The sequence below is a fragment of the Hemibagrus wyckioides genome, linkage group LG20 (assembly GCF_019097595.1).
Source record: "Hemibagrus wyckioides isolate EC202008001 linkage group LG20, SWU_Hwy_1.0, whole genome shotgun sequence".
In the NCBI taxonomy this organism is placed as follows: Eukaryota; Metazoa; Chordata; class Actinopteri; order Siluriformes; family Bagridae; genus Hemibagrus; species Hemibagrus wyckioides.
Window position 1 is genome coordinate 17,991,817 of NC_080729.1, and position 22,117 is coordinate 18,013,933.

The 22,117-nt window shown below is 40.2% G+C and overlaps 3 protein-coding genes across 6 annotated transcripts in view; all 3 read left to right on the plus strand.

Annotated features, from left to right (window-relative positions):
- Positions 1 to 6,648, plus strand: part of hecw1b (HECT, C2 and WW domain containing E3 ubiquitin protein ligase 1b) — a 33,405-nt gene extending 26,757 nt beyond the window's left edge. Inside the window, exons 16-28 of the mRNA XM_058418134.1 lie at positions 8 to 113; positions 613 to 709; positions 802 to 885; positions 1,117 to 1,223; positions 1,303 to 1,417; positions 2,084 to 2,197; positions 2,396 to 2,548; positions 2,734 to 2,832; positions 2,957 to 3,086; positions 4,034 to 4,180; positions 4,290 to 4,404; positions 4,498 to 4,696; positions 5,227 to 6,648. Of these exons, the coding sequence (XP_058274117.1) occupies positions 8 to 113; positions 613 to 709; positions 802 to 885; positions 1,117 to 1,223; positions 1,303 to 1,417; positions 2,084 to 2,197; positions 2,396 to 2,548; positions 2,734 to 2,832; positions 2,957 to 3,086; positions 4,034 to 4,180; positions 4,290 to 4,404; positions 4,498 to 4,696; positions 5,227 to 5,338 (1,578 nt within the window). The 3' untranslated portion in view covers positions 5,339 to 6,648. The remainder of the gene's footprint in view (positions 1 to 7; positions 114 to 612; positions 710 to 801; positions 886 to 1,116; positions 1,224 to 1,302; positions 1,418 to 2,083; positions 2,198 to 2,395; positions 2,549 to 2,733; positions 2,833 to 2,956; positions 3,087 to 4,033; positions 4,181 to 4,289; positions 4,405 to 4,497; positions 4,697 to 5,226) is intronic.
- Positions 6,649 to 9,971: 3,323 nt separating this feature from the next.
- On the plus strand, positions 9,972 to 13,699 carry fuz (fuzzy planar cell polarity protein). Of its 2 annotated transcripts, none has more exons than XM_058418178.1 (2): positions 9,972 to 10,098; positions 10,735 to 13,699. In XM_058418178.1, the coding sequence occupies exon 2, from the start codon at positions 10,764 to 10,766 to the stop codon at positions 12,054 to 12,056; it is 1,293 nt and encodes a 430-aa protein (XP_058274161.1). In that variant the 5' UTR covers positions 9,972 to 10,098; positions 10,735 to 10,763; the 3' UTR covers positions 12,057 to 13,699. The 2 variants fall into 2 exon arrangements, with proteins under 2 accessions (XP_058274161.1, XP_058274160.1); XM_058418177.1 differs by having other exon boundaries at positions 10,042 to 10,116; positions 10,735 to 13,698.
- Positions 13,700 to 16,893: 3,194 nt separating this feature from the next.
- Positions 16,894 to 22,117, plus strand: part of gpt (glutamic--pyruvic transaminase) — a 19,166-nt gene continuing 13,942 nt past the window's right edge. Inside the window, exons 1-2 of one of the 3 annotated variants that reach the window (XM_058418165.1) lie at positions 16,894 to 17,051; positions 17,459 to 17,639. In XM_058418165.1, the coding sequence (XP_058274148.1) occupies positions 17,499 to 17,639 (141 nt within the window). In that variant the 5' untranslated portion in view covers positions 16,894 to 17,051; positions 17,459 to 17,498. Of the gene's footprint in view, positions 17,052 to 17,170; positions 17,640 to 22,117 lie in introns of those variants that run through there. The other 2 variants (XM_058418166.1, XM_058418164.1) reach the window with 2 other exon arrangements.

The window sequence follows — 22,117 nt, forward strand, 5'->3', positions numbered from 1 at the left end:
TTGACAGGCATCCGATGTGTCCCGCACTCGTGGAGTGTCTCTGATAGCGAGACCCAGTAACAGTTTGGTAGCCGCCATCCGAAACCAAAGCCAGCAGGAGCCGGTGCCCCTGGGTGAGTGGACTAATAAGGAGCAGGTTTTAATTACAAGGTGCTTCAGAAAGACTGCTCAGAATGGGATCCTGACAAAACAAAATATGTTAAATATTTGCAAAATATTTAATTAAAATATATATATATGGTAAAATATATATAAAATATATTTAATTTAAAATTAATGTGTTTTATTAAATAAATAAATAAATAAATAAATACATTTATTTTTAGACTACTTTACATTTATTTTTAGAAGTTTACTTTATTAAAATATTACTTTATTATATTATTATTATTATTATTTGTTTGTTTGGTTAGTTGTTTATTTATTTACTAATTTATTTAATTTAATTAATTTTTTTTACAAAGAAGCAAAATGACATGCCAATTCAACATCATCTGACAGTTTCAGTCTAGAATAAGTATATATTATGTAAATATTCAAATATCGCCTCTATTCACTGATCAGATATTAGAATAATTGTGTCTAATGAAACCCTTTTTGTGTCTCCAACAGCCTACAATGATAAGATTGTGGCATTTCTACGGCAACCCAACATCTTTGAGGTGCTCCAAGAGAGGCAGCCGAGTCTGGCCAGGAACCACTCGCTGAAGTACGACCTGACCTCTGACCTTCTGATCAGAACTGTGCTGCAGAACTGTAGGAAAATCTTGCTCAATGTGTGTGTGTGTGTCGTATTTTCAGAGAAAAGGTACACCATATCCGTACAGAAGGCACACCCAGACTAGAAAAGCTGTCCTGCGATGCCGACTTCGTCATGCTGTTAAGGTGAGCTTACACACGCCAATTTGCATGCACAAAAATCGCATCGTATAAAAAATTGGCCACGTTGCAGATGATACAGAGATTTAAAATAATACACGTAAATCCTCTTATGAAAGACGTATTCATCAAAATCCCTTATTAAACACCGACTTGTCACATATGTAAACCCACACCTTTATAAAATCACAGCATCAGTTGTTGAGACTGGTTTAACAGTTGTGTATTTGTGCTCAGTTTGTTCGAGGAGGACATCATGTCCTACGTTCCTCTCACCACGTTTCACTCCGGCTTCGCCTTCTCTCCTCGCTGCTCCCCGGGTTCCTCTCCGCAAAATTCTCCAGGTGAGCTCAAGACAATCTATCAATTTATATCGAAAACTCCCGAGACTTGCTAATCTTTCCACGTTTTGTGGCTTCACAGGAACCCAGAGAGCTCGTGCTCCAGCTCCGTATCGCAGAGACTTTGAGGCCAAACTTCGTAACTTCTACAGGAAACTGGAAGCCAAGGGGTATGGACAAGGGCCAGGAAAAATCAAGTGAGTCTCAAACAACCACACAACAAAATAGGATTGCAGATACATTATAATATACACTGATCAGGCATAACATTATGACCACCTGCCTTATATTGTGTTGGTCCCCCTTTTGCTGCCAAAACAGCCCTGACCCGTCCTGCGCTGTGTATTCTGACACCTTTCTATCAGAACCAGCATTAACTTCTTCAGCAATTTGGGCAATAGTAGCTCGTCTGTAGGATCGGATCACATGGGCCAGCCTTTGCTGAACCTTAGCCATCCATGACCCTCTCGCCGGGTTCACCACTGTTCCTTCCTTGGACCACTTTTTATAGATACTGACCACTGCAGACCGGGAACACCCCACAAGAGCTGCAGTTTTGGAGATGATCCAGTCGTCTATCCGCCATCACAATTTGTCCCTTTTGGTCAAACTCGCTCAAATCCTTACTCTTGCCCATTTTTCCTGCTTCTAACACATCAACATTGAGGACAAAATGTTGACTTGCTGCCTAATATATCCCACCCACTAACAGGTGCCATGATGAGGAGATCATCAGTCTTATTCACGTCACCTCTCAGTAGTCATAATGTTATGTCTGATTGGGGTATATATAATACAGCTGATATTGATATATTACCTTGAAGCCATATGTTCACTGATGGGGTTGTGTGTGTATGTTACAGACTAATAGTACGGCGAGATCATCTATTAGAAGGCACTTTTAACCAGGTCATGGCCTACTCACGCAAAGAGCTCCAAAGGAATAAACTCTATATCACGTTTGTCGGAGAAGAAGGGTATGTCCTTCATCATTGGTATTGATTATATGATGAAACAGAACTTGCAAGAAGTTACATACTGCAGCTTTAACTGTGATTTGAACTGATTTTAAAGCTACATAGAATGCTGAATACATTAAAGCAGCTATAGATAAATTGGCAGTATTATTTTCCCAATCTTAACTCTTTCTTTGTTTTGTTTTGTTTTTTGTCCAGTCTGGATTACAGTGGGCCTTCTCGGGAGTTTTTCTTCCTGCTCTCTCAGGAACTGTTTAACCCGTATTACGGCCTGTTCGAGTACTCCGCCAACGACACATACACAGTCCAGATCAGCCCCATGTCAGCCTTCGTAGAGAATCATTTGGAATGGTGAGACCTTCTGAACGCTCGATGATTGACGTGAACTTGAGAAATAGTGACCTGCTTGCATATCGTATCTAGATTTCACTTGATTTAGCTGTTTCTGGCATAATTCAAATCTCCAAAATGGACATACGTTCTTCTGTGGCTTTCTTATGGTTTTTAAAACATTTGAGGCCCATGTTTGTGTTTAGGTTTCGTTTCAGTGGCCGGATTTTAGGCCTAGCGTTGATTCATCAGTACCTGCTGGACGCTTTCTTCACCCGGCCCTTTTATAAAGCTCTGCTCAGACTGTAAGTGCACAAGTTCCTAACCGTATGTGAGTCAAAGCTATTATTCTCCATAAGGCATGGAGGAGTTTATAAAACTCTCAGCCTTTCTCTGTACTCACTGTATTCATGTACTGGTTCTGTTCAGAGCCACTGACCTGAGCGATCTGGAGTACCTGGATGAAGAGTTCCACCAGAGCTTACAGTGGATGAAGGATAATGACATCACAGACGTCCTTGATCTCAACTTCACCGTCAATGAGGAGGTGTTTGGCCAGGTGTGTGGGGGGAAAAAAAGCAATTATATATTCTAGTTTTACATTTTTATTTAAATTGTATTTCTTATATTTTATATTCTAGTTTTGCATTATTATTTAAATTATTTCTTATATTTTATATTCTAGTTTTTGCATTTTTATTTGAATTGTATTTCTTTTATTTTATATTCTAGTTTTACATTTTTATTTAAATAATTTCTTAAAATTAATTTTTTAGTTTTAAATTTTTTATTTAATTTACTTCTTATATTTTATGTTCTAGTTTTACATTTTTATTTAAATTGTATTTCTTATGTTTTATATTCTAGTTTTACATTCTTATTTAAATTATTTCTTATATTTTATATTCTACTTTTATATTTTTATTTAAATTGTATTTCTTATATTTTATGTTCTAGTTTTACATTTTTATTTAAATCAATTTCTTAGAATTTATTTTCTAGTTTTACATTTTCATTTAATTTACTTTTTATATTTTATATTCTAGTTTTACATTTTTATTTAAATAATTTCTCTTTAATTTACATCTTATATTTTATATTCTAGTTTAGATTTTTATTTAAATTGTATTTCTTATATTTTATGTTCTAGTTTTACATTTTTATTTAAATATTTCTTATATTTTATATTCTAGTTTTACATTTTTATTTAAATAATTTCTCATATTTTATATTCTAGTTTTACATTTTTATTTAAATTATTTCTAAAATTTTATATTTTAGTTTTAGATTTTTATTTTAATTATTTCTTATATTTTATATTCTGGTTTTACATTTTTTTTTCCACTATAGGACAGTCATGTCCCTACAGTTCACTACATGTCGTACTGTACACGATTGTGTATGTGACAAATAAAATTGAACTTGAAATTTGTTTGAAAGGGGAAGTTGTTAGAAATACATTTTTTCAGAATTGTTTGGCTCACTGGGCTTTGTGCTGGTTGTCAGGTAACAGAGAGGGAGCTGAAATCAGGAGGAGCCAACCTTCAGGTGACGGAGAAGAACAAGAAAGAGTACATAGAGCGCATGGTGAAGTGGAGAGTGGAGAGAGGAGTGGTCCAGCAAACCCAAGCTCTGGTCCGGGGCTTTTATGAGGTAAACACACACTGCCGGATTTTTTTTATTTTGTGGTCTCCATATCAGTACATTAACTTTAATCAGGTATCACCAGCCTCGATGTCAGCTTTGGTATCTCTGTGTGCAGGTGGTGGATTCTCGACTGGTGTCGGTGTTTGACGCTAGAGAGCTGGAGCTGGTCATCGCTGGAACAGCTGAGATTGACCTCAACGACTGGAGGACCAACACAGAATACAGAGGCGGTGAGGACACGTGCCTCTCTTTAAACATAACTCATTAGCCAGTGAAATCTGGCTGTTAATATTAATTGATATTTATTGTCTACATTTTTTTAGGCTACCATGACGGGCACATCGTGATCCGGTGGTTCTGGGGAGCAGTGGAGCGCTTTAACAATGAGCAGAGGTTGCGGTTGCTGCAGTTTGTTACAGGAACGTCCAGCGTGCCGTACGAGGGCTTTACGGCTCTGCGTGGAAGCAACGGCCTGCGCCGCTTCTGCATCGAGAAGTGGGGGAAAATTACCTCTCTGCCCAGGTACGCTTCAAATAATAATGTTTTTAGGTTGTTTCAGAGCTCGGTGATTCGTAATGTTATGATCAGGATGGAGATTTTCTTATTTTAGATGGATAATTCTCTAGCTGTTATCGTCCAGTTAAATACTGTCTAGAATGTACACTAGAATATACGTCTAGAGTGTCATCCGGAGTGTCCTGGTAGCCCTGCCCCTTTTCTTTTCCATAAGCCAATCTGCGAGTTTTTAGTGCTTGAAGTGTCCAACATTCCACGTATTTGTTTTCTCAGTAAAATAAGTCATTATTAGGCTAGTTGAAGTGCACTTTTATGTGTTGTAATCAGTGTGAATGCAGTACTCACACTATTTGTACTACACATCTGGATAGAATTTAGGAGGGATTTAGGAGGCATCTAAAGACTAGTCAAATGTGCAAAGTTGCTCAGATTTTCATTCTATTTCTTGATCGATTTACCAAACCCAGTCTAATCACATCTCTCTCTCTCTCTCTGTATTAATACATAGAGCTGAAATGATGTTTGGTTTGTTTCAGGGCTCACACCTGCTTTAATCGCCTTGATCTTCCTCCGTACCCGTCCTACACAATGCTCTACGAGAAGCTCCTCATCGCTGTAGAGGAGACCAGCACTTTCGGCCTTGAGTGACGTGAAGATTCCGCGCCGCTCGTCTGCGCTACACGTCCAGTACACTACTATATTCGTGGCTCCGTTTTTAGTCAATAGAAACAAATAGCGATCTGTATATATTTATTTATATATATATATATATATTGCTTCTACACCGAAGACGCCGTCGCATGCACCACTCACCTGTGCACACACGTGACATACCGTCTCTGGGGCAGCGTCGTGTGCACCATGCAAGCCGTGTATGCAATATGACACAACAGGCTTAAGCCTAAGCCTTAACTCTCAGGGCCTCGACCTCTGCTGCAGCACCACGACTCCAACGAGGCTGCAGTGTCCAGTCGGGATGCATGCGCACACACACTCACACACACGACTGACTGCTCGCACCGCAGTGTCGCTCGCGTCGGCTCGGTCACAGCACGTGAAACACTTCCTTCCAAAAAAAGGCGTCATTACAGAGATGAGCACGAATATCTGAATATCAGAAGCAGCACAGGCAATGACATCAGGAGCCGGAGAAGCTGTGCAGGCTTCAGATTGAAAGGAAAACTCCAGTGTTTTTATTTTTAAATCGAGTCTTTATCAACTGCATGAGGAGGGTTGCCATGGTAACAGGATCATGAACCCGTATAGTAATTGTGTCCTTTTTATAATATTTTGAACAAAATAGAAAGAAAACCCGCACGGACACGCCGTGTTTCCTGTTCAACCAACAGCGCTGTCGAATTCTCTTTATTCTGATTGGTCGGAAGGGAAGCTGTTGAGATATTAACAATAATTTAAATATATTATAACAGCTCCTTCGCAGGGACCTGTATGATGGACACACTACAATAATATAAGGTTAATAATAAACAAAAGGGTTTGGTTTTTTCAAAAGATGTGTTGTTATTTATCCAAAAAATGCGAACAGTCGTTCTATAAGGAGATGTTTGTTTACCGTATAAGGAAGGAGTCTCCAGCGTCGGTGCTTTACAAGAGAGAAATGGGAAAATTCTTTAGGATGGAAGTCAGGTGTTGTCTTATTTAATTTAAAATAAGAGTCTGGGGAGGAGACAATTATAGATATTATAATGTAAGTGATACTAACTAAGTATATAAACTACAAATGATTAAACGTATGCAATTGGCTGTGGTATAAGAGGAAGCAAACACTTTCAGTCATTTTAATTTTATGTTTTTTTATTTTATTTTATTTTTTATTATTTTACAAATGCCAGATCCCCTTGTAAATAAAAGTTATTAACATCTCCCCTTGACTTCTTTTTATTTATTAACGTATTTATTCAACCAAGGTGCATTAATCTGATTTATATATATATATATATATATATATATTTATTTTATTTTATTTTTATTTTTTTTATAAATATATTCATGGTTTATCAGCACATGCTCTCAACAGAAAAGTAAAATTAACCTTATAACATTTTTGGCTTCTTTTCTTTTTGCCTTTTTTTCTTAATATTTACTGAATTATGAACTGGATTTCTTTCTTTTCTTTTTTTTTCACAACACCGACAAATGTAGATAGTAAATTAGATTGGAAAACGCAACGCTGGAGTATTTTTTTTACACAAAAGGAAAATACAAACAATTTGTGGAATTGGGCGTCTTTAAATAAGCTTTAGAATTTTTTTTTTTTTAATTTCATTTGTAAAAAATTTCATTTTTTATATTTTTTTCTACATCACCCCGAAAGGACAAGTTTTCAGTGAAACAGTTCACTTCATTACCGTTTATTCTGTGTAATATTATGAAACTCCCCTAAACGGCTGTAATGGTACGATGCTGTAACACTTTTTTGTCAAGAGATATTTGTGTATTTTAGCTTTATAGAAATGTAAGGCGGGGGATCGTCCAGTGATGGTCCGGTGATTCTGGTTTGGTCACGTGATGTTTATGGCGTCTGTACACTGATTAGGCGTAACATTATGACCAGTGCCAGGTGAAGTGAATAAGACTGATGATCTCCTCATCATGGCCCCTGTTAGTGGGTGGGATATATTAGGCAGCAAGTGAACATTTTGTCCTCAAAGTTGATGTTAGAAGCAGGAAAAATGGACAAGCGTAAGGATTTGAGCTTTGAGTTTGACGAAAGGGCCGAATTGTGATGGCTAGACCACTGGATCAGAGCATCTCCAAAACTGCAGCTCTTGTGGGGTGTTCCCAGTCTGCAGTGGTCAGTAGCTATCTAAAAGTGGTCCAAGGAAGGAACAGTGGTGAACCGGTGACAGGGTCATGGATGGCCAAGTCTCATTGATGCACGTGGGGAGTGTGATCCGATCCAACAGACGAGCTACTGTTGCTCAAATTGCTGAAGAAGTTAATGCTGGTTCTGATAGAAAGGGGTCAGAATACACAGTGCAGGACGGGTCAGGGCTGTTTTGCCAGCAAAAGTGGGACCAACACCAATATGAGGCAGGTGGTCATAATGTTATGCCTGGACGGTGTATTTCGGCTTTTTAACCTCGTCGCGCTTCATGTACCGTATGTAAATTGAAAGAGGGAAAGATATTAATAATGACAGCTTGCAAATCCAGTGTACAGCTAGTGGATTTGGGGCGATCTTTGTATTTGTAAATTGAAGTATTCCGACTCTGTTACACAAGTAGTATGAAATGCAAATGAAAAATGCTGCAGCACTGATTTAAAAGAAAAAAAAAATCATAATTCATTTTTTTAATAATAATTATTATTATTACTATTATTATTACTGTATATTCCGGCTATATCAGTGCTTTTGTATTTCATGTGTCGAATGGAACGTTGTACAATTTGGATGTACTGTAAATCAAATGTGTATATTATTGTCTATACAGTATGTGTAACGTACAGTATAGAGATCAATTTTGAAATGCAATGTATGTATTAGGGATTAAGAGGCTTTTTTTAAATCAATTTATCAATCTCTCTCTCTCTCTCTCTCTCTCTCTCTCTCTCTCTCTCTCTCTGCTTCAACTTTGGTTGTAGAAATGCGTCATATGCTATGCACTTTTCAGTTAACCTAACAAGAATGCAATTTCCTGTCAGTCGTCGAGGGCTTCTCTTTAATTTCCCAACGTCCCGGATGTACAGTCGTGTGGGATGATGAGTTCGTCTCATACGGATCGATCAAAAACTGCCTTACAGCACCTCTGCTCCAAGGCTTCAGCTGCTGGAGGTGTGAGAAAGTTCTGGCTCCTGCGTCGTCTTCATAAACGTAAACATAAATGTAAACACACACACACACACACACACACTTGTCCTGCACGAGCGGCTCACTGCGTTGCACTGTGTGTGTTCATCAGGTCTTCGTCTCTCAGCTGGTTTTGTATTCTGTAAGGCTCCAGGCTTCTTTGTCAGGCTGAGCTCTGGACAAAAATAAAGCATAGCACTGTTCAAGAATGTCAATAAAAAAACAATCACTTTGTAAGCAACTGCCTGCTGATTGTTCTTTTGTTGTTGTTATTATTATTATTATTATTATTATTATTGTTGTTGTTGTTGTTATTGTTATTAATAATAATATACGTTTTATATTGATAATTTATTTAAATAGTCATTAAAAATTTTTTTTTAATTATTTTTAGTCAAAGTATTTGCCCATGTTCTTCTGTCCAGGGACAAAAGGTCATTTCAAATAAACAAAATATATATACTTGAATTTCAAAATGTCTCAAATTACCAGAAAAAAAGATGGTCAATAAATACAAGATGAGGCTCCTTAATTCCAGTGAAAGGAACTCTTAATGCTTCAGCTTCAAACCAAGACATTTTGGACAATTTCATGCTCTTTGTGGGAACAGTTTGGGGATGACCCCTTCCTGTTCCAACATGACTGCACACCAGTGACCAAAGCAAGGTCCATAAAGACATGGATGAGTGAGTTTGGTGTGGAGGAACTTGACCGGCCTGCACAGAGTCCTGACCTCAACCTGATAGAACACCTTTGGGATGAATTAGAGCGGAGACTGTGAGACAGACCTTCTCGTCCAACATCAGTACCTGACCTCACAAATGCGCTTCTAGAGGAATGGTCACAAAAATTCCCATAAACAAACTCCTAAACCTTGTGGAAAGCCTTCCCAGAAGAGTTGAAGTTGTTATAGCTGCATAGGGTGGGACAACTCCATATTACATTCATGTGCATGTAAAGGCAGATGTCCCAGTTTTGGCCTGACTCGCAGTCTCCGCTCTAATTCATCCCAAAGGTGTTCTATCAGGTTGAGGTCAGGCCAGTAAAGTTCCTCCACCCCAAACTCACTCATCCATGTCTTTATGGACCTTGCTTTGTACACTGGTGTGCAGTCATGTTGGAACAGGAAGGGGTCATCCCCAAACTGTTCCCACGAAGTTGGGAGCATGATATTGTCCACAATGTCTTGGTATGAAGCTGAAGCATTAAGAGTTCCTTTCACTGGAACTAAGGGGCCGAGCCCAACCCCTGAAAAACAACACCTGAATTAAATGATTAGGAGGGGTGTCCCAAAACTTTTGGCAACTGTGTGTATGAACTTTTGTATGTTGACAGTGATAACCTGCAAATTTCTTTTGTTGGACACTAGAGGGCAGGATAGAGCTTTTTCGCTTTGTTTACTGATCCAACATACCAGTTTAGCAAAAGAAATGTCCGACACGGAGCTTTTATCGTGTTGCACTCGGCAATAAAATTGATTAGCAAGTTCACCAATCGCGTTGCCTAACGCCAGTCGTGTTAGCCAATCCCAGTTTAGAAGGCGGGATTAGTGTGAACAAGCAGGGGAAATGCATGAAATGGTTGCTGTGGCGACGCGGTGAGTCGCTGGAAGCGGGTAGGAAATTGACGTGTTGTTGTTGTTGTTGTTGTTGTTAATGTGCTCATTTAAAGGTGTTTGCTTACAGTGTAGATAGTGTACTCTCAGTGTAGTCAAGAAATGAGCTCTGAGGCTAGACATCAAGCTAATAAATAATCAAAGCTCATAGCTAATAGTTTAGCATCATGCTATAAACACACACTGTATCACGTTAAAGTGTGTCGAGTTGTTCAGTTCTCTATGGCACATTGTTTTCTAAAAAATAAAACTTTTCATTTCAAATTCAGAGTCAAAATTTATTTGTGAATAGAATACACTGTGTGAAGTATAGGTGTATAAAATATGATTTAAAAAATGATTAAATTAATATAATTAATGTTAAAATAAATACACATATTTAAGCTATAACAAAATAAATAAATAAAATAATAATAATAAACCTACATGCAGTCATAAAATCAGTAATCACAGATATTAATTATAACTAATACAATTTTTTTAAATTAAAATTGATGATAAATGGATCCAGAAAGCAACATTTGTTCAGATACATAGACTTGTTGTTATATACACAGTGATTTAGCAGGTAAACATCTCCATGATGCACCTTGTGACTCTTCCTTTACGTTTTTTAAGGCATGAGACGACGCCTGCATCCTTGAGCAATGTTCAGCTCCTCTTTCTCACTCAGCATGCTTCAGTCCCAGAGTGTCCAGCTCCTGTGTCTAACGGCGTCCAGCGGCGTTCCGCTCTTCTCTCGCGGCTCCACCAAGCAGCTGCCCTTCTCCATCATTGGTTCACTGAACGGCGTGCACATGTTCGGGACGGGTCACGATGCCGCTCTGTCCTGCTGTGAGACTGAACAAGGTGGACATGTTCTCTGGAGAGTCTTCCACGACAGCTTGATGCTTATCGGAGTCAGCAGCAACGCTAACGTCAGCGAGCTGCACTTGAGGCGTTTGCTGGAGAACGTCTGGAACTGCATGGTGCTCGTGCTGGGCCTGGACGAACTGGCGAACGCGCGGAACGTCGAGCGGCTCAAGAGAGAGCTGCGCTCTTGCTATGGGTTGATCGACATGCTACTTGAACGCGGTGTGGACGATCGTGATCAGGGCCTCATGGGGGATCTGACACACTGCGCTGACTGCATACTTCTCCCTCAACCTGACCTCATCCAAGACACGCTGGAATCATTCACCAGGGCTGCCGAGAGTGAGTTTGGCTGTTTGCTTGTCCGCGGTCGACTGGCAATAGCTACCGAGAAATGGTGGCGCCTCGCTCCACAGGAACTCGTCCTTCTTTCTGCACTCGCAAATTTGCCTCCTGGGAAAACCTCATGTGACTATCCGGTCTTTTTACCCCAAGGTAGCCCTAATGTCGCGCTCAGACTGCTGTGCTTCCAGCTGCTCCCTGGTGTCATAGCTTGTGTCCTGTGTGGCCCTAGACCGTCTCTGTATCAGGTAGAGAATGAGCAGGTTTGCCGGTTTTGGTCTCCACTAGCAGAGAACCTGCGCTCTTGCCTGGACCATGCAGAACGATCATCTCTGTCTCCCTCCGTTAGTCTCCGCCGGGACGTCCTAGCTCTTCTCCTAATAAACCGTGAGTCTCGCAGATCAGTGACATCTCTCAGCACGAAAGCCACGCCTCACCTTTCACCGGCGCGCCGCTGGGAGCTTCTGCGCCTCTTTTACACGTTTGCAGTGACGCGCTATTTCACCTCGGAGGAATCTCCGAGCTCAGAGTGTCCAACAGCAGAGCTGCTGCACGAGGAGTTTTCCTCAGGGTTCACACACCTGCCTGTGCACTGCTACCTCGTGACTGATGAATGTAAATGCTACGCCGTGCAGACGCCTCAGCACCAGCTCTTCCTCCTCACCGACCTCTCCGTGCCCACATTCACTTTGCGCTCCGTCGCCACACACACTCTGGATGCTGTCACCACGGCGACCGGCTTTTAGACCTCAGACAGTTTAGGGGTAATCACTGGGATTTACATGGTGCTGTTTTGGAGGTTTTTAGCGAGGTGAGAGGTACACAGAGTCTGAAAGAGTTGCACATAATAAAGTGCAGGGCTGATTTATTTCTATATTTGAAAACAGAACATGATGCTCAAAGCCATGTGTAGAAATATATATTAATATAGGAATTTTTCACCACTATTAGTCCTAAGTGACTTCCTGTTCATTACAAACACTCACCACATAGGGTATAACATTCAAATAACACCAATATATCACCTTTATTGACACCAATACAACATCAAATTTCCCTGTTACAAAAGCATGCTAATACAGCCGTGTCACCACACGCACTTAGGGGTATGAGCCCAGACTCGTCAGTATGACAAAAGAAAGAACAGGTTATAACAGTTGTTCTTTAAGGTCCTTTTTTCAAGTTATTTTTCTAAAACACCTCAAGGCTAGAACTGTGTTAGATGATGTCATTTTCTTTTTGGCATTAACAGTAATATTATGAAATAGCACCATGAAATTCTGATCTTTGTTAAACAATTGTGATGCACAAATCGACAGGCTGATGAACAGATACTAGATCATATTCTTATCATTTTTGTGTTATGAAATCTTCAAAATGTGAATGATATAAAATTTTACTGCGTCTCTCGTGACGTGGACAATACACCGGGTCCCAGGATCCGAAACCCTGACCAGGATAAAGTGCATAATACTGAAGATTAATGAATAAATACACAGAGTGATGTGAAGCTACATAGCTGCATACATATGTGATACATTAACCGGCGCTCACTGGATGTTTTTTGTGCAAACGCTAGATACAGTTGTGTGTGAAAATCTAGCTAGCTGGACAAAGTCACCGAGATCACATTTCTCTCGTTTTAATATTTGATGTGAACTATAACGGAAGCCCTTGAGCTGTATATGCTTGATTTTTGCTGACATTGGAGACTCTACCCCCCCCCCCCACACACACACACACTTTCAAGAACTTGAAAAATGCTTGTTCTGAGGATCAGGATTGCCTGAACTGCTTTTACCGAAAATGAATCAACACCTACTGACCAATCAGTATCAAGACTTCGAGAGCATTGTGGTAATAAAAAAAACATGACAATTTTTATATTTATTGTGAAAAGGACACATAGTGCTGTTCTTAAAGAAATTCATTTTGTACCCATTTTGCTGACCTCATCCTTCCACTCTGTACTGTCATAACATTGATTTGTTACCCATTAGCAAGATCCCCTTCCATTTAAGCCAAGAGTCTTTAGTGCTTTTGCATTTTATGGCCACAAAATAAGTAAGAGCTATTCCTTATTATACATTCAGAACAGAGAGCCTTTTAATTAGCTAATAGCTTGGTCCTTTACTACAGCATGAAGCTGCAATCATCCGAGAGATCACATCAGAGAGACACTGGCGGTGCATCACTAAATTTTGCAGTCCTGTGCAGATGTATTCTTATCTACTATTAGCTGGATCAGCAATTTTTAATCCACTTACGCTGTTCTCTTGTTATTTATTGACTTTTAAAATGAATTACCAGGTTGTATCTTGAACTGAAGTGCATGCATATCCAGGTTTCACCGACATTCCTACCTTGATTTGCTTTGTATTAAATGCTATTCAGTGCTACGAGAATAAAAGTGGCTTAGTTTCAGCATAACCGAGCATAACCTCTTTCCTAATATTTGTGGTGGATCTGGCTATATATATATATATATATATACTATATTGCCAAAAGTATTCGCTCACCCATCCAAATAATCAGAATCAGGTGTTCCAATCACTTCCATGGCCACAGGTGTATAAAATCAAGCACCTAGGCATGCAGACTGTTTTTACAAACATTTGTGAAAGAATGGGTCGCTCTCAGGAGCTCAGTGAATTCCAGCGTGGAACTGTGATAGGATGCCACCTGTACAACAAATCCAGTCGTGAAATTTCCTCACTCCTAAATATTCCACAGTCAACTGTCAGCTGTATTATAAGAACGTGGAAGTGTTTGGGAACGACAGCAACTCAGCCACGAAGTGGTAGGCCACGTAAACTGATGGAGCGGGGTCAGCGGATGCTGAGGCGCATAGTGCGAAGAGGTCGCCAACTTTCTGCAGAGTCAATCGCTACAGACCTCCAAACTTCATGTGGCCTTCAGATTAGCTCAAGAACAGTGCGCAGAGAGCTTCATGGAATGGGTTTCCATGGCCGAGCAGCTGCATCCAAGCCATACATCACCAAGTGCAATGCAAAGCGTCGGATGCAGTGGTGTAAAGCACGCCGCCACTGGACTCTAGAGCAGTGGAGACGCGTTCTCTGGAGTGACGAATCACGCTTCTCCATCTGGCAATCTGATGGACGAGTCTGGGTTTGGCGGTTGCCAGGAGAACGGTACTTGTCTGACTGCATTGTGCCAAGTGTAAAGTTTGGTGGAGGGGGGATTATGGTGTGGGGTTGTTTTTCAGGAGCTGGGCTTGGCCCCTTAGTTCCAGTGAAAGGAACTCTGAATGCTTCAGCATACCAAGACATTTTGGACAATTCCACGCTCCCAACTTTGTGGGAACAGTTTGGAGCTGACCCCTTCCTCTTCCAACATGACTGTGCACCAGTGACCAAAGCAAGGTCCATAAAGACATGGATGACAGAGTCTGGTGTGGATGAACTTGACTGGCCTGCACAGAGTCCTGACCTCAACCCGATAGAACACCTTTGGGATGAATTAGAGCGGAGACTGAGAGCCAGGCCTTCTCGTCCAACATCAGTGTGTGACCTCACAAATGCGCTTCTGGAAGAATGGTCAAAAATTCCCATAAACACACTCCTAAACCTTGTGGACAGCCTTCCCAGAAGAGTTGAAGCTGTTATAGCTACAAAGGGTGGACCGACGTCATATTGAACCCTATGGATTAGGAATGGGATGTCACTTAAGTTCATATGCGAGTCAAGACAGGTGAGCGAATACTTTTGGCAATATAGTGTGTGTATATATATATATATATATATATATATATATATATAATTAGAGAGAGAGAATATCAACTTCAACTGGCTTTTCGCCTGACTCTTCAATTTAAGCCTTGTCACAAATGAAGCCGTGGGGGTCCCTGAGGGTCTCTATTGTGACCTATCAAGTGTACACAGAGGGACAGTGTGAGATAATGTCTGGGCAGCAGTTTGGAGAATTCAGGGTGTGTCATAAACAAGGAGTTAAGATAACTGCTTTAAACGGCACTTATAAATGTGGTTAGGTTTTATATTTTACAGGAAACAGTAATATCTTATGAAATATCCAAAATATGCAAATGTCATGGTTTCTGGAAGTCTTAAAAGGTTTTGTGCAATAATTACAATTGAGAAATGTATTTGATTCATCACTACCCTGTGACCGTCTTCTTTATACAGTATGTACACTATACGGCCAAAAAACAAACAAACAAAAAAAAAAACGCCTGACCATCACGTCCATACGTGGGCTTTCCCTAAGCTGTTGTAGCTTTCTTTGAATGTTTATATTTACTGGAACCAAAAGGCCCAACCCTGTTCTAGCATGACAGTGTCCATTTGAACAAAGCAAGCTCCATGAAGACATGGTGTGTTAGATTGGAGTGGAAGAATGTCTCCAGTGTCCTGCACACTGCCTTGACTCAGCCCCACTGAACACTTATGGGAATAACTGGAACACAGACTGAACCACAGACCCCCCTCATCCAACATCAGTGTCTGATCTCAATAATGCTCTCGTAGCTGAATGATCACAAATCCTCACAGACACACTCCAGCATCAAGTGGAAAGCCTTCAGAGAAGACTGGAGCTTATTAATACAACAAAAGGGAAATAAATCTGGAATAAGATGAGTTTTGTGGTCAAGTGTCCTCATACTTATCTACTAAAAAAATACGGGAAAGTCTCAAGTTTTTAATAACTGGAGCCGAAGGAATCGACTCTTGTTGAGCTTGAGTCGAGTGTCCTGGCAATGAGCTGTTAAGGAGCCAAAGGAATTGAAAGAATCGACTCTTATTGGTTTGCTGAACCGAGTCGGCACAGTTGACCAATAAGAGTCGATTCTTTCGACTCCCAAACGGCTCATTGGAGGGTTTCTTTTTCTTGACTCACTTGACTAATATTTTAAAAACGTGTAGAGATTTATTTACTATTTATTAACCTAGACACTGTATTTTAATGTGACATTTATTTATTCTATTCACTTTAGGCATCCTGTTGTAATTTTAAATCATTAAAAATGTTAATTAAAATATTTAGATAATATTGAGTTTTGTGGTCAGGTGTCCTCATATTAATCAATACATATTAATCAATATGTCCTCATATTAATTAATACGGGAAAGTTTTTAATAACCGGAGCCGAAGGAATCGACTCTTGTTGTTGAGCTTGAGTCGAGTGCCCCGGCAATGAGCCTTTAAGGAGCCAAAGGAATCGACTTATTTTTCGCTGAACCGAGGCGACACAGCTGACCAATAAGAGTCGGGTTTCTTTTTCTTAACTCACTCGACTAACATTTTAAAAAACTTGTAGAGATTTATTTATTATTTATTAACCTAGATACTACTTTTAATGGTCTGTACTGATACATTTATTTATTCTATTCACTTTAGGTATCCTGTTGTTATTTCAATTCTTTAAAAATGTTAATAAAAATATTTAATTGCTGAAAAATATGTTGCTGAGCATATGGTCACTTTCTCACAGGTTTCATCACTATGGTTACGTCCCGAACTCGCAGGACACTAAAGAGGTAGCCTTCTCTTGTGACTTCCTATTAAGTGTGGCAGAATGCGCTTTAGTGCTTGGGCTCTGCAGTAAGCGCATGGGAGGAGCCGGGCATTTAGTTTGATTCATTTCGTGTCTGACTAAAGCCTCCTCCCAGAGTTGCTCTACACGCCGGGGAATCTTCGGCCGGTTCCTCTGTCCAGGCGTCGGTTGTCTCGGAAACCGGTGGAAGTTTCTTCAAAAACTCCTGGTGCGTAAAAATTGATGAGTGTGAGTGGGAGGTGGTGGGGGGTTTTCATAAAACAAGCAAGAGTATATAAGAAGTGCTGAAATGAGACTTTGGTAAGGAAGTGTGTGTGTGTGCGCGCGCGCGTGTGTGTGTGTGAGTTGAGTTGTGTACACTAGTGTCCAAATTTACTTCTTATCATAGTATCGTCCCTGAACGGGATCAAAGGTCTCGTGCAGTTTTGTAGAAACGTGTGCGTGAGCTGCATTTCAATCGAGACGTGCTACAAGCTTGCAGCTTGATTAGAGTTCATTACTCAACGGATTGTCCAGAAAAAGTGCTCCAGCAATGTTGCCGTGCTCACGCGCGAGACTAGGAGTGCGCAGTATGATGAGTTTTTCTCCTCTCTCTCCTTCGTGTTTTCCCATCAGGACTTTCTCTGCAGGTCGGAGCCGGCTCGCGTGGGGAAAGATGGCCGAGAACGAGGCGCTCACACAGCACAGGAAGGTGCTCACCCTTGACACCATGAACGCCAACGTGAAGAAAGTGGAGTACGCGGTGCGAGGACCCATCGTGCAGCGCGCCGTGCAGCTGGAGAAAGAGCTGAGAGAGGTGCGGTGTCTCATCTCCAAGCTTGACCAGAGCACACTAAAGGCTCTGGAGCACCTTAAAGTGTTAAACAAACTCCACACATCCCTTCCAACTTATACACTCTCAGAAATAAAGGTACCAAACTATTCTTATTCCATTTTCCATCAACGATCCATCTTTACCATGTTTACCTGAGACTTTAAAGGCTTTTAGAGCTGGTCAGTGGTCATTAAGACCCATTTTACATGGTATAATGATGCACTCTAAAGCTACAAAAAGTGTATCTTTGACTTTCCCACCCACAAGGACAAGTGCAGTTTGGTATCTTTTATTTCCGAGAGTGTACAAATAATCTATTAGGCTTGTCATTTACATGTGTGTAATAATAATCTGGCCATTTATTTGAAATTTCCGCTCTGGTCCAAGTTGTATATGTTCAGGTAACCGGCTAAACCAGACGATAACGGTGGGTTGTGATTTCAAACAAAATCAGAGAAATCACATACCCTTTGGCTACGCCTCATGGATCTGATATAGACAGCCACTGTGGCAGGAAATGATCACGTACAGGACGAAAATACATCATGGAATGGAAGAAAGGGTGAAATAAATGACCAGCAATGGAAGAACTGCACTAAGTAAACTACCTTGACATCATTTTGCATGAATTCCAGGACTTAACGCTCCCAGAGATGTAATTTGACCAGAGGTGTTGTAAAGCATCCAGTGTGGACTGGAGAGTGGGAACTTAAAAGTCTCCTGGGAGGAGAGCTATAAATCTCTCAGAGGACTGAAAAACTAGAGCTATTTCTTCATATTAGATCCGAGTCAGGGTGATAAGTTTTATTTCAAGGATATCAGGTGGGATCAGATCTATACTTAAGTGACCGGGTGTGTTCATCCACTGCATATTGCAGTTTTAGGGAAAAACTTTGCTTTTATTATTCTAAAATCACAGCGTGTCTAAAATCTCCCAGGTTGTACTTCACTGTTGGAGCCACATTCAGTCGGATTTAGTTTTAGGCTGCGTCTCAATCGGCTCTCTAGTTCAGTAGTGTTGTGAATTCACCTACGCAGACCAGGGGACTCGGAAGTAGTGTTCAGCAGGAATGTTTTATTGGAGATCAGAACACCCTGCGGTGGTACTGTAGTCACATACAGTTTTAAAGGCCTGGAGTGAGCAAGCCTTGAAGGTGTGACAATAGTGAACCCTCATCTGTCGCAAAATTTCCAGTCTTTTCAGTGCACTGGAAATTTTACTCTCTCAAAAATCCCACAGCGCCCCTCTATGCCGACTACTTTCCTTTGCTGGAAATGACATCATATTTTCAGAAGCCTTTCAGCTCGGGGAAAAAACGGCGCATGAACCAAACTCGTCTACAAATGTAGGTAGCTTTACCACTACCGGTACAATCTAGGGAGACTACAACTGATCCTGATCTGCTTGAGCTTTCTAACAAGCTGATGAGTGAAGTCAGGTTTGATTAAAACAGACATAACATGTGCTTTGTGTGGGAAAGAAAAGCAGCAGGATTTAAAAACTGGACAACACTGGACATCTCAGTCTTATCACCATTTAATAAACTCATATGTAGGTCTCTGTGGGTCTCCAAAATATGTAGCGAAGCCGTACAGCTTGTTTCATTTAAAGATTCTCGGTTCAGATTCGGTCAGTCTACCAACCAGTCGAGGGCTGTGTGACCACTAAATGACCTACAACAGCCTTAATAAGTATGCTAGATAAACTATTATACTGAGTAATAGTACATCCTCACACTAATGTCTCACAGATTTGCTTTAAAAATCAAATTAGAAGTAAACAATCACATCTCCGTGATCCTTCATGAGCTGCATCCTTGATCTGATTACTAAACTTTATTAAAGTACATCCATTTAGCAAACCGGTTTTGTTTGTTTTTTTGCATATCGTGCCCTGAGGTGCATGCTAATAGCTTTAACATGATTAATAAAATGTTAGGCTTAAAACCGTACCAAGATATCTGGTCCGAAAAGTGAATGTTTTCAGGTAAATCTGGACAATTTAGACACTTTCTGCTGTCATGGATCTGAAATATGTAGTGCTTTTGTGTTTTTCTTCAGTAGTTTTACGAGTTGCTTGGACCAGGTAATTATGACTGCTAAGCTCATGGAGATCTTGCTCAGGCATGTTGTAACCGGTGTTTCTGCATATCACAGATCAGAGTTGACTTTGGAAGCAGAATTGTTTAGATCCTCACTAATCATTCTGCATCTCAGTGTGATTTATTGATTGATTGATTTATTTATTTATTTATTGGTGTTCTGAACCAAGGCAGAAAATGCAACAGGATTTAATTCGGTTGGAAATTGTGGGTTGTGGTTTGTGCATTGTGTGTGAACGTACTCAACAACTTCTAGAATTCTCTAGAGCTTATTCAGCCAGTAGGAGTGCTTTTAGATAAGACGTGCTGGAGTACCAGGATCAAGGTGACTTTAGATCAAGAGGCAGGATTTGGTGAGGTGTTTCTCATAATTCAGACCTATTTCTAATAATTCAGAACAATTGCTCATAAATTTTTTGTCTTACTCCTCATAATTCAGACTTATTTCCCATTTAGAGTTTTCTAATAATTCAGATTTATTTCTAATAATTCAGTCATATTTCTCATTCAGACATATTTCTAATAATTTAGATGTATTTCAAACAATTCAGATTTATTTATAATAATTGAGCCTTTTTGCTAATAATTCAGACTTATTTCTGATTCAGACTTATTTAAACAACAATTATTAAATCTAACAATCCCGATTTATTTCTAATAATTCGGACCTGTTCATCATAATTCAGACTATTTTCTAACCATTTAGACTTATTTCTAATAAGTTAGACTTATTTTTAAGTCATACTTCTTTCTACCAATTCAGACTTATGTCTCAGAATCCAGACTTATTTCTAATAATTCAGATCTATTTATCATAATTCAGACTTTTTTTCCCAACAATTCAGACTTATTTCTGATCATTCAGACTAATTCCTCATAAATCAGACTTATTCCTCGTTTAGATTTAATTCAGTTATTTCTAATAATTCAGACATATGTCTCAGAACCCAGACTTATTTCTAATAACCCATGACAAAATTATTTTCTTTATGTACTTATCTTTATTCATTTCTATAATTCAGCTTTAATTCGGCATCCTGACAGGCCGAGTGAAGTTTCTAAAAGCACTAGATTAGCATTTGTTTTAAAATGGACCCGATTGCTGTTTGGTTGTAACTGGACCAGGTCCATTTGTTATGAATGTTGTTATGAAAGAGTGTGGAACCGTGTGCACACTGTGGAACAGTACACCCTACACCACCCTAAATAAGAGTCTAGTAAGTTGTTCGAGTCAGTGGTTCAGACCTCAGGACTTCCTCTGGGGCTTCACTGAAGGATGTGCATTCAGTGTTGTCCTGTTGGGAGTAAAGGAACTGTTCAGCTCTCCACCAATCAGCTCTTTATTTCTTCGCATATTCATGCAGCTTTTCAGAACGAATGCTGTTCCCGAGTCCCGAAATTGACAGCGCTGCGTCTCTGGGACTTTCAGGCAGCCACCAGTTTCCACCGTCGCTCCGTTTAACACTGGCTGCGGCTCTGCTCGTCTCCCTTAGGGCCAGTCTAACAAAGGCTGATCACTTCAAGTCAGACACTGCCTTTTTTTTTTCCCCTATTCACCTGCCGCACCTTTTCATTTCTACACAAGCGTATTGTTCAGAATAATTAGATTAGATTTGGAATGATTGTGTAGATGAAGCTGTATTCATGGCTGCTGACGTCAAAGTGAGGCAAAGGTGAAAGTGTGTTGTGAGGTGAACCGCCTCGGGAACGCGGCACCAAAACACATTTTGTTTTGGATAGATTGTGGGGTCGAAGGCAGGGGTCTCTGAGTCATAAAGGGGTGGAGCTTAAGTAGAGTTCGTTCAACCAGGCACATATTAACATTATGGCATCACCGCTGACCTTTCCATGTCTTTCAGTCGATAATGCTGCTTTTATTTGTACACCTGTATAATACAGTAGTTTATCAGCATTAGCTATCATCGAGCTAGTCTGTTTAGCTAGCATTAACGTTGCACTAGTTAACTGAGAGGGATTCGGTGGTTAACCTTAATGTTCAACACAGCAGTAAAAGACTTGTAAACATGTTTACTTTGTAATTAACCCTCATATCTATGTTATCTCCTTCACTCTCAAACTAGATAACATTATGGCTGCGTTTGATCAAACTGAGCCTGTAGCTGTGCCTCGAGTAAAATCAAAAAGTTCATTCATTGGTCAAAGCTTTACCGTGCTGAAGGTTCACCTGAATATACCAGGTACATCCCCACCCTTTCCATAATCCTAGCTGCCTTTCAGCTGCACTGAACCTCACGATTAGAGAACACAATGGTATAGCCTCGGGCCGGTCTGCGCTAAGACCCGAATGCTCCTTGGTGAGAAAACCAGTCTGGCGGTGACTGCTCTCAATATGTGTTT

What these genes read in the sequence shown, in the direction of transcription:
- fuz (XM_058418178.1), top strand. Translation starts at nt 10,764, where the DNA reads ATGTTCAGCTCCTCTTTCTCACTCAGCATGCTTCAGTCCCAGAGTGTC.